At 38.7% G+C, this 12,740-nt stretch overlaps 1 protein-coding gene across 1 annotated transcript in view; it reads right to left on the bottom strand.

Moving 5' to 3' along the window:
* NFX1 (nuclear transcription factor, X-box binding 1) overlaps positions 1–12,740 on the bottom strand; it is a 75,025-nt gene that overhangs the window by 16,946 nt on the left and 45,339 nt on the right. Inside the window, exons 14-20 of the mRNA XM_058042299.1 lie at positions 11,146–11,265; positions 10,453–10,532; positions 9,895–10,125; positions 9,549–9,622; positions 6,955–7,056; positions 1,932–1,973; positions 1,473–1,571 (exon numbers count right to left, since the gene is read on the bottom strand). Of these exons, the coding sequence (XP_057898282.1) occupies positions 1,473–1,571; positions 1,932–1,973; positions 6,955–7,056; positions 9,549–9,622; positions 9,895–10,125; positions 10,453–10,532; positions 11,146–11,265 (748 nt within the window). The remainder of the gene's footprint in view (positions 1–1,472; positions 1,572–1,931; positions 1,974–6,954; positions 7,057–9,548; positions 9,623–9,894; positions 10,126–10,452; positions 10,533–11,145; positions 11,266–12,740) is intronic.

Raw genomic sequence — 12,740 nt, 5'->3', positions numbered from 1 at the left:
TTTATCTGTAATACTACATAAATGAAATCCACTAATTCAATGTACAAAGTAATTGACTGGAAGATTAACAAAAACTTTTACTTTAGCTATGACTCAGTAAGAATAACCTTGGTGTATTTGTTTATTGTAAATTACCAGTAGTGTAAAGAGGCTACAAAAGAAACACAAGTAAAATCACAGAAAGAATGAGGAGTGTGAAAGCATTAAGGCTACTTTTCAAGGTATCTGTTTGACCATCTGCAGTACAGTGCATGATCTTGGTCAGTTCTGTACATGAAAGATGAACATTTGCACTATGGGTAGTGGCTGGTAGAAAGACGAGACAGAACTGTACTCTAAAAAACCACAGAAGACTATACACACAATGCAAAACTTTCCCCTTCTTATTGTACTGAAAGTGTGTGCTGTGTTTTCTGAAGAAGACGAAGCGAAACATATTCTACACACAACTAAGAGAATAGTCCTTATAAAACAGCACTTTTAAATGCAAATACTAATAAAACAGCAACGCCACAATGAAAACATTCAGCTCCTATTTTGCAGTAGGTTCATCAGTTGGAAGTAAAGAAGATGTAACTTACTCTTAAATTCTGAATGGTTGCTTATGTAAAATTTTCACTTATTTCAAAGTATCAGCAAATTAAATAAAGGATTTTCAAGTAGCAAACATCCTTACAAAACAATGAAATTTATGCAGCATTAGAATACTGGAGGAAGAAGAAAACACACTAAGCTGTTCTACAAAATTTAGACGTGGTAAAACCTAATGTCATGCCTACAAACACAAGAGTAAAAACTCTCAGATGACACATCATCTCAACATCTTTTAAAAAATGTGTCTGATACCTTCTTGTCATTCCAGATTACAAAGTATTTATTGGTGTGGTGGTTTTGGTATTACCTTGATTCCCCATTGCCTCATTTTAGGATGTTTCAGTCTAGCAATCCTCTATGCAGTCACACTGGCATAGGCTTTGCTCTGCATCCAACATTTTAATAATTCCATTTCTTTATTTTTAAAATAAAAGCAGTAAGGCAAAAAAAGAAATGGGACCTGGTAGAAAGAACAGTAGGCTGTGATAATCTAAATGTTATAATTATAATAATAATTTCATTATTTAGTCATCACTTTTGTCTTTGTTTTGAAATGGAGCACTGAAGTAGAAGTTGGTTCTGAGTAAAAGCAGTAGAGATGTGAAAAGTACAGGTACTGATTCATAGTGAGAAAGGTGTAAAATCATGTTACCATTTAAAATCTGGTCTGATTACCAAAAAAAGTAACCTGTCAGGCAATTTTACTTTTCAGGTTCTCATTTGGGAGGTCCTGAGAAGTGCATATCAACTTCTTTGCTTTAACTGTCTTCTAATGCCAAGGCAGCTATTTTTAGAAGAGTAAATAGAACTGTTCTGCACTTTCCATCTTGCTCTCAACACTGTTGATTTATGACACCTGCCATCATTAAAACACATACCTTGCATCTTCTTTTAAAAGGTCACTGTACTTTGGTCCAGAAGAACGGATTTTAAAAGGATCAGAATTATCATCTATTTCAAGAGCTTCAGCAAGACACCTGAATTTGAGGATGGGAGAAAAAAAACCCAAAATGTAACAAAACATAAGCAAACAAAAAAAACCCCATATAAACCCCCCCAATCTTCCACGTGTTATAGAAGAATTAAGTTACAGGTTACTAATACTAATTAATAGCTTGCAAAATATAAGGTCTGTACATTTGAAACTACTCATTTAGAGCTAGGATATTCTAGCAAGATTTCTAATCATTCAATATAGATCTTTATAACAGGAATCATCTCCACATTTATCTGTTCTCTAGGTCATGAAGAAAAAGATTTCTTCTCTACATAGCATTACCTTTCCAAAACTAGACTACTTCTGTTAAAAAAAAAAAGGAAGCAAGTTAATTTCCCACCTGTTCCTCTGAATAGCTAAGCATTCTTCGTCACATTGCAACCTGAATTATAAAAGAAAACTAAAATTAGAATCACTGCTGCCCATCATACTTTTCAAACTGTAGCATGTTGGTGTCATATTATCACAGCCTAAAGAAGTAACAAGAACGTGTGAGAATATTTTATCGTATTAGTACAGAAAGAGCTAAAATTAAACAAACAAGCAATAATCAAAGATCTTTGAGGACCCAATCTCTTCTCCAGGTCTTGAACAGGAGCAGCAGTCACCAAGGTTGTACAGGAACTGAGGAAAAAAGCTTCTGAACTAGATGCTATATTGGTAAATTGAAAGTGAAATAGATTGGCAGAGTTCTGCAGATCCATCCTTGAGGGAGGCCCACCAAGTCAGAGGACTCACATGACTCCCACTGTTAGGCAATAGGAGGAAACCTGGTGGTTGAAGGGGAGTGGAAATGGGTCCCTACTCAGGGAGATAACAGAAATTCCTCCCAACTCCTATCACCTGCCCAGGTGCCACTTCAGAATAGGTATGAGGCTCTGGATCTAGAGGGTCAGCCAGATACGTAGAAGAAAATTATCTGCCCAGCTGGCCTCCCAATTACTCTTCTTCTATGATCCATTCCGACGGATCACCACCTCTGATATTAATAAAATAAGAAGGGTAGTTGTAGTGGGTGATTTCCTTCTGACAGGAACAGAGGGCCCCATATGTCAACCAGACCCATCCTAGAGGGAGGTCTGCTGCCTCCCTGGGGCCCACATACGGGATATTACTGAGAGGCTCCCTGGGCTGATTCAGCCCTCTGATTATTACCTACTGCTGATACTCCAGGTTGGCATGAAAAGAGGAGTGTCAGGGAAATTAAAAGGGACTTTAGGACACTGGATCAAGTTGTTGATAGGGCAGGAGCACAGGTAGTGTTCCGCTCAGTCCCTTTGGTGGCAGTGAAAAACATTGAAAGGAAGAGGAGAGCCCACATTGTCAACAAGTGGCTCAAGGGTCGGTGTCATCTGCAAAATTTTGGGTTCTTTGATCATGGGGCAACTTTTGTGGCACCTGGCTGCTGGAACTGGATGGGTTCCATCTCCCTGTTAAGGGCAGAAGGATTTTAGCTCATGAACTGGCAGAGGCCATTGAGAGGGCTTTAAACTAGGTTTGAAGGGGGAAGGGGATGCAGTTGGGCTGTCTGGAAGGCCCAAGGGTGGTAAGCCTGAGTTAGGGGTGAAATCAGCAGCCCAGCTGAGCTGCATATATACTATTGCATGCAGCACAGGTAACAAACAAGAAGAACTGGAAGCCAAGGTACAGCAAGAAAGCTATGATGTAGTCGCCATCATGGAAACATGGTGGGACAACTCACATGGCTGGAGCGCTGCACTGGATGGCTACTTTAGAAGAGACAGGAAATAGAGACGAGGCGAAGGCGTGGCCCTTTATATTAGGGAGGCTTTTGATCCCATGGGTATTGAAACTAATTACAACAAAGTTGAATGCCTATGGGTAAGAATTAAGGGTAACCCCAACAAGGCTGACATCCTAATGGGAGTCTTATCATCCACCCGAAATGGAAGAAGAGGTGGACAACTTATTCTATGAGCAGCTGGAGAATGTTTCAAGATCACCAGCCTTTGTTCTTGTAGGCGACTTCAACCTACCAGACATCTGCTGGGAACTTAATACAGCAGAAAAGAGGCAGTCCAGGAAGTTTTTAGAGTGCGTGGAGGACAACTTTTTGTGGCAGCTGGTGAGTAAGCCCACCAGGGGAGGGACTGTGTTAGACCTATTGTTTACAAACAGAGACGGGCTGGTGGGAGATGTGGAGCCTGAAGGCCACTTGGGGCACAGTGATCATGAAATTACAGAGTTCTTGCTATTTGGTGAATCAGGAGGATTTCAATAAGACTTTTACACTGGACTTCCAGAGGGCAGACTTTGGCCTATTTAGGAGATTATTTAGAGAGTACCTTGGGAAGCAACCCTAAAAAGAAAGGAATTCAGGAAAGGTGAGTGTGCTTCAAAACAGAGATCTAGAAGGCAGAAGAAGAGACTGTTCCTGTGTGCCAAAATATGAGTTGACAAGGCAAATGTTCAGCCTGGATGGACAACGAGGTTTTGAAAGGACTTAGGAATAAAAAGAGGATGTATCATCTTTGGAATGAGGGTCAGGGCTCTCAGAAAGTATTTAAGGGGGTTGCTAGGACATGTAGGAAAAAAAACTAGGGAGGCCAAAGCTCACTTCAAACTTAATTTGACAACTTTTGTAAAGGATAATAAAAAATGTTTTTACAAATATACTAACGGCAAAAGGAAGGGTAAGACCTACCTTTGCTGTCTATTGGATGAGAGAGGGAACTTAGTAACTGCAGATGAGGAGAAGGTGGAAGTACATAACACCTTCTTTACCTCAGTCCTTGGTGGGAAGATGGCTTGTCCTCAGGACAAGTCTCCTGGGTTGGTAGATGGTATCAGGGAGCAGAATACCCCCCCTATTATGCAGGAGGAGGCAGTCACAGAACTGCTGAGCCACTTGGATGTTCATAAATTTAAGGGACCAGATGGGATCCATCTCAGGGTGATGAGGGAGCTGGTAGATGAGCTTGCAAAGCTGCTCTCAATCATGTACCAGCAGCCCTGGCTCACTGGTGAGGTTCCAAATGACTGGAAGTGGGCCAGTGTGACGCCCATCTACAAAAAGGGTGGGAAGGAGGAGCCTGGCAATTATAGGCCAGTTAGCCTGACCTCAGTACCCAGTAAGATGATAAAACAGTTTATACTGAGTGTCATCACGCAGCACTAACAGGACAGCCACGGCATCTATCAGACCGAGCCAGCATGTGTTTAGGAGGGGTAAGTCATGTTTGATTAACCTGGTCTCTTTTTATGACTAGGCCATCCATTCAGTGGATGCAGGAAAGGCTGTGGATGTTGGCTATCTGAACTTCAGCAAAGCCTTTGACACTCTCTCCCACAGCGTACTCCTGGAGAAGATGGCAGCCCATGGGGCTTGGACAGGAGCGCTCTTGCTGGGTTAAAAACTAGCTGGATGGCTGGGCCCAGTTAGGAGTGGTGTCACTCAGGGGCCTGTGCTAGGGCCAGTTTTGTTCAATATTTTTACTGATGACATGGATGAGAGGACTGAGTCTTCCATTGGTAAATTTGCAGACAACACTAAGCTGGCAGCATGTGTTGATCTGCTGGAAGGCAGGAATGCTCTGCAGCAAGATCTGGAACAGTTGGATGTATGGGCAGAGTCCAATAAGATGACATTTAGTAAGTCCAGGAGGAGAGTCCTGCATTTTGGCCACAATAACCCTCTGCAACATTACAGGCTGGGGATGGTGTGGCTGTACATTGCTCAGGCATAAAGGGACTTTGGGGTACTGGTCAACAGCCAGCTGAACATGAGCCATCAGTGTGCCCTGGTGGCCAAGAAGGCCAATGGCATCCTGGCCTGTATCAGGAATAGTGTGGGCAGCAGGACCGGGGAGGTCATTCTTCCCCTGTACTCGGCACTGGTGAGGCCACACCTCGAGTACTGTGTCAAGTTCTGGGCCCCTCAGTTTAGGAAGGACATTGAGATGTTTGAGTGCATCCAGAGGAAGGCAACGAGGCTGGTGAGGGGCTTGGAAGCCGAGCCCTATGAGGAACAACTGAGGGAGCTGGAGTTGTTTAGCCTGAAGAAAAGGAGACTCAGACGTGACCTTATCACTCTCTACAACCTCCTGAAAGGTGGTTGTAGTCAGATGGGGTTTGGTCTCTTTCTCCAGACAGCAACTGACAGAACAAGAGGACACAGTCTTAACCTGTGCCAACAGAGATATAGGTTGGATATTAGGAAAAGGTTTCTTATGGAAAGAGTGATAAAGTTCTGGAATGGTCTGCCCACAGAAGTGGTGGAGTCACCATCCCTGGATGTGTTTAAAAAAATAATGGATGCTATGGTTTAGTTGAGGTGTTAGGGCACAGGTTGAACTTGATGATCTTGAAGGTCTCTTCCAACCTAGTGATTCTGCAAATAAAGGCTACCTACAACAGTTTAGGTATGGTATTAGGAAAGACTTGTACAAAGAAAAGCCATCTCTGGTAATTTCAACTGTTCAAGGAAAGGGCAGTGTGCGTCCACACAGAAAGATATGTGTTAGTGACTGCAACACAATAGCCAAAGTTCTTAAGTATGCTGGCACTGGCTTTGGTACAGGAAATCACGAAGCAACTATATGGGAAATGTCATTATTTTGACTTTACACAATATAAAAGAACATTAGATTTTAACACACATAATAGATTGACACCGAAATAATCAAATGTAATATAAAGAAAGAAGACATGATAACATATATAAACTAAAACCAGAGATTAGGGACTTCAAAGGCAAAGACTTCAGTAAGTCAAGTTTCTGACAGAAGGATGCTGGAGAAAGTTGACCACTTCATAAAGAAATTATACTATAAGTAAAGGGATAAGATATTTCAGTCCTGAGGAACACCAGGAGAACTTATGTCACAAAATTAAAATCAGGTTTGTGGTGCCAGCCAGGATGACAACACCAAAGCACCAATCAAACTGAAATACAAACATGAAAACTTCTAAAACAGGTAATACAAAAATATTGTAAATAGTTAAGATAATGACTAGGAGAAAATATGGCCTATCAATAATCCAAAAAGGAACAATGGATTGCTGAAACAGAAGATAAAGTCTATTGCCCTGTCTAGAAATCTGAAAAAATCCAGAGGAACTCCAATGTGTTGGCAGAGTAGAAAAAAAACTCTGAAACCACAGTTGTATTGTCCCACACTTAATTATTTAACAACCAACCATACAATGACAGAGATCTCATTCTACATGAAAGAAAAATGAACCACCACAGAACTGCAACATACTCTAAGCATATTGCTAAAGTAGAGTCAGACTGGTACTACAGCTAGCATTTTTATAACCATAATAATATATTTTGCATGTCACCTATGCTTCAGGTACACACAAAGGCTTCAAATATGTTACTACATCTATCTCCTTACCTGGCTTGCTTCATTTCTTTTTTCGTAATAAGCCTACTGATTTCCACTGAATCCCCAAGCTGTAGATCTGTTAGCTTAGTTGCTATAGATATAGCAGCTATTCTGAAAAAGAGAGTGGTAGATTTCATTTAAAACAACACATAAACTTCTGAAAAGGTATATAAGGGTGCAGATTTAACATCTAGGTGGAAGAAGTAAGACAGACTGATCTTCTTCTCATTAGATTGGAACTCTAGTTCTACACCACCAAGTTTTAGGAACCTGATCTAGTTACATAAATCAAGAGTCTACTCTCATCTCCCTCAACTAGGAGTAACACTAACAAATGGATGTGCTTCTTATGCAAGTTGAAATTAGGCATGGCAAATAATCTTTCTCCTCACTTGCTAATTATACAAGCTACAGCTGACCATATAGCTTTAACCATCATTTTATCTGATTTTTCCCTGACTGTATGCAACTAAAATCTGTAAAGTGAATTTACGAAGTACTTAGAAATTTGCTTGGAAAATATGCTTAACACAATCCACAAGGAAAGGACAAAATGCCTACCAAGATCATTACCATTTTCTTTATAAAGATTCTTCCAAATTCCCTTCAATAACAAGTCTTCCCAGTCTCCTTTGCTTAAATTTGTATAACTAAAATACACAGGAATTTTTTATGGAAAAATCCCACAAAATTTTCAAACAAACTCCTAAAAATGAAACATTGTATCCTCTTGAACTAGCTTTTCTGTTACATTAAAATAAAAGGATATATTTGTTTCTGTATGTTTATCTCTATGTTTTACATCACATTCAAAGACCAATCACCTATCAGGAAAAAGGAAAATCATACTACATAAAACAAAAAAAATCACTTAGAGGCACTTCATATTAATCAGCTGATGCCAAAGTCTAGATAATGGGACATTAGATTATATGACTCATTTGTGCCATATGTACAGATATAGCAGCACAGGTATTTCCTGTTTCCTTGGGCATTCTTTCACCAACATTCACTGACAAAGCCCAAAGCTTCTCTAAAATTTTTCAGAAAACTTGGATACTCCCCTAATTTGCTGACTTTTACTTTGCTGTGGGTTTTTTTTTTTTACAGTTTTTGTTATCATTGTTTTGGTTTGGTGATAGGTAGGAAAAATGGCCAACTTCTCTCCACAAAATTAGAATAATCTTTCAGGAACCTGAACTGCTGGAGTTATCAAACTTAGCTGGCACGTTACTATCACAAGTCAAGAATAATTTGCAAGCACATATGAACACATTTTAACTGATACAAACACCTGCTTTAAACAGAAGAGTTTCCCTTCCACTAGATTTGGGCTCTGATCAGAGAAATAAATACATAGGCATTCACCTCACACATGCAAGATCTTTCATTGGCTTTAAAGAACCATTTTCCTTGCATGAATATTTAGGCAGTGCCCAAGTTATAAAACAGCAGAGAAAGAATTTCAAAAATCTGGACTTGTATGTTATCTTCTGAACTTATCATTAATGACAAGCAATTGTCAATTTAAACTGGTATTTCAACGTTGAGCCAGTCTTCTGATTTTTATTCATAGTGATGAAAAGACCAAAAAAACCAAACTTCTGTACATGTATCTTGCATTCAACTTAGTATTGACAACAACTTTTGTTTCTAATTAGCACATTTTTCTCCTTGTTTTCATTAGATAGCACTAAGTACCTAAGCTAAACTATTTTCTGTCAGAATGTGAATATGGACAGTGTTCATCAGAAATCAAGCAGTATACCCTAGGCCGGGCTAGGACAAAAAAAAGGCCCTCCAATACCAGTTCCAAATAAACCCATCACTAAAAAACCTGCTCTGAAAGACAGGAAGAATCTCAGACTTTGGTTGCCTAACAAGTAGGATACAGAACGGAATTCTGATCACATACCAACTATTTAGACTAACTTTTTTTACTCCCTTTCAATCACAGCCTAAGACTTTTTAAATTATTATTATTACTGTTTTGCTATATTCATTTCAAAAGTTCCAAAGCCCCATTTTTCTTCTTTTCCTTGTCCATTCCTTGCTCTCTCTCCTATGAGAGAGAAAATTAAGTTTAGACACAGGATCTGGAGATTGTTGCAATAAATACAGTTGGGTAGGGCTCAGTTTGCCAAAGATTAAAACCCAAGATTTAGATGCCAAAGCTCTCCAGCCTAAATTTAGCTATTTCATAATTACTTTAAATCACTCTTCAGCATCCATCATCTCTACTGACTAGGTTCCATCATACAAGATTATAAACTTGGACAGCAAGTCACACATGGACTGCAATCACCTACATTTGGGCTCTGTGGGTAGAATAGAGTTCCACATATGGAAGAGTCAAACTTTGACAGACTAAAAGGGAAAAAAAAAACCAAAACCACAGAGTTCTAATACTGCATAGCTGGTACAAAAGCTCTGGGAAATACCACCACCACCCCCACCCGTGAAAACTACCACATGTCAAAGAACAAAAAAGACAAAAAGCTTATGAACTGAATATGTTCAGTCAAGTCTTACCACCTGCAATATAATCAAATTGTGAAGCAGTAGGTCCAGTAAAGAATTGAAATCATTATTACCATACCAACCTTTGATATGTATTAGATGCTTCGGAGCATATCATACTTTCCTTCCTTCTTCCACACTCACACTGAAGATCAACCTGCCATATCACATAAGTGAGCAGCTTTTTAAAGTTTTGTCTATTTACTGCCATGAAGGATATAAACTTATTCATTTTAGATGGCCTATTGTAGTGGAATAATGGCTAACTAAAAGTGATGAATAGTTTTATTTTTAAAAAATCAGTATTTTAAGTTTACAGACAAAATGTTAGGTTATCAATATACAAACATGTCACAACTGTTACTGGCTGATAATTAAACCATATAATTCACCTCTGACTTTGCAGTGAATTTCCTTTAGGTATCTAACCTTTGCACAGCAGGATGTTGTCGGGCAGTGTGAAGAAGGATGACAGGGAGCCATACACGGATGATTACAATATAGCCTTGGAATAATACATGGTTGTTTACATTCTTCATCTATAAGACATTCTCCTTTATGACAAATTCTTTTACATTTGTGCATTCCACATTTTAACATCTGATTGCAGCGAAGTCCACAGGAAATGTCAGTGAGATGACAAGGAATATTACTTCGCAGCTGAAAGAGGAAAGGAAGAAGATGACAACTAACGGTAAAAATTATCAATGGAAATATCAATGCTTTTACTGTTCACACCTTCAATGGCACTGTCCACATAAGAATCTTAATACTAAAAGATCTTAGGTCAAAGAATGAGTTTTGTTTTATACTATAGTCCAATAAAGTTGGTTTGCATGCATATAGAATAAAGATATACTTCTCCAATTTAATCACATTAAACTCCAACTCCAGTAACATATTCCATTTCAAAGACGACACAGAAATCTAAGCCTACAGTCATAAAAAATTGTTTATCATTCAAAACCATTAATCGTCCAGACTTACTTCATGCTTGCCCATACACCATTTCTGAGTGAGATAGGTACAGGGGGGACATTTCTCCTCACTATGACATGAATGGTACACTGCAGCCACAGAAATACAAAAGTCGTAACAATTTTATCAGTATACTTCAGCTGAATGCATTAAAGAAGACAGTAAAGACTATTACACATGAGAGTGCAAAACTACACAATTTATCGGAAGGATTATGCATCACAAAAAATTATGATGCCAAGTGTTTATGTGAATAATCTCTATACACTCTAAATTAAATAGCAGATAATTTTCTAACTTGTGAGTAGGGTTTTACTCTCAGGCAAAATTTGCCAGAAACTGACCCACACTACTTATTTTGTGATCAGCCAATTAATTTCCAAGGAACACAGAAACTAACTGTTCCTTAGATTATCTTACTGTTTCAACAAATCACTTGATCTTTGAAACACAGCAATTAATGTGTTGTGACTAATAAGAAAAAACACCAGAAGTACCATTAGTAGTTTTCATTGCAAGTTTTTAGCTGGTTGGCTTGGATATATATTTTCAAATAGACCTATGTACACTTTTCTACATTTTGATTAAAAGAACCCCAAATTAAAACAAACACACAACCCCACTACACAACAAAACCAACCAATAAAAAATCAATAAAAAAACTCCAAAAAACCCCAATCAAAACTGAATGTCTTGACTTACCTGGATGATCACAGTCATGTGGCCTGGTGCATGTTTTTTTACACTCTGGTGGCTGAGTGCCACAGGGAACAGGGGGGTAAATCACAGATTCACCACAATAACAAGTCAACTCATCAAAACCTGAAAAAAAAGTCAAATATATCCTAATGACTACATCTATTTGCATGTTTCCTCTATGAGAAATCTTGACGTAACATGCAAATGTTTTATTCCAGCTTTGTTTCTTAATATTAAGCACTAATATTTGAAATTAGTGAATTTATTAGCTTTTGTTGCTCCTACAAGAAAACTAGACTATGAAGACTTGGTTAGGAATTATGCTTTGCTTTTGGAGTGGTTCTTTCACATCAATATTTTGAACCAGAGCAAGCAAAATGCTCATGTCAAGTTGAAAGCTTTGCTGTTCTACCTTTGATTTAAAAAGGGGAGATTTCTCTTCAATTCCCTTCCAGAAGGCCAATCATGGAAATTTTGTCTTCCAAATTTCCTGACATCACTTTTTCAGACCGTTGTTTAGATTTTGTCATTTTGCCAAGCCCTGAATATAGTACTATAAAAGAAAACAAGTCTTCTTTATGGTATTTATTATTACACAGATCCTCATAAGCGCTCATTATGAACGTGTCCAAATACTTCAAACTCAGCTTTGTATGTTTTGGAAGTCCTCCGTCTCAGGCAGTACCTATTTTATTCTGAGTGCATTTTTTTATCTTCTGTGTTCGGGAAACAAGTTTTAATCTCCTATAACATCCAAATCTCAGTATTAAACAAAGTAACAGAAGTACTTACATACACCACCTCAATGAAAGCACTGCACAAGAATTAATACAATTCACTGCTTCTTTTAGACTATATACAAACTGGCAAACTGACTGGAATACAAACTACAGTTCAAACAGGTAAATGCTTAGAAAAACAGAACACTAAGAAAACATTTGACATCATACAGGAGGAGATATGAGAACAAAAAGAGAATATGATTGGTCTATAAGCAAAGAAAGAGGTAGTGGAAAACAGCAGAAAATGGTGGAGGAAGTAAGAGAATAAAGGGGCAACAAAAATACAAACCAACAATTTTAACCTGAAGAGGAGAGTGTTAAGAGAGCTTTGGAATTCAGCAAGGTCTCTAACTCTTAACTCTGCAATCATAGGATTCTTCCTTCCTAATCTACCAAAGCAAAACCCATTGAACTCCCAAATGTTCCTACTGTCCCACTTCTACAGAAATTGACGGCTGCTAGATCAATATGCAGCTCCAGCCTAGGGTAGGCCTGAACACACATTCCAGAGAGACGAGACACACAATATATACATAGCAACAACATGACCAGATACACAGACTAACACAAAGCCAACCGAATTATGAGGTTCAAGTAAAGAGGAATACCAATAGCTAAGTCTTATTCCTTCTCTTCAGCTCATAGGACTGAAGCTTATTAGTGAAGACACACACATACACACAATCCACTCCAAATTCACATGCACACCACCACATTCATGAATCTGAAATACTAGCACAGGCTGCCTAATATCCATGCCTGAACAGACTCCTTTCCCAGGTACTGGCTGAAGCCTTGGGTATTCCCAGAGGCAGA

This window comes from Melospiza georgiana, chromosome 1 (genome assembly GCF_028018845.1).
Source record: "Melospiza georgiana isolate bMelGeo1 chromosome 1, bMelGeo1.pri, whole genome shotgun sequence".
Taxonomy (NCBI): Eukaryota; Metazoa; Chordata; class Aves; order Passeriformes; family Passerellidae; genus Melospiza; species Melospiza georgiana.
Note: the sequence above shows the minus strand (reverse complement) of the source record. Positions and strands in the feature narration are given on the sequence as shown.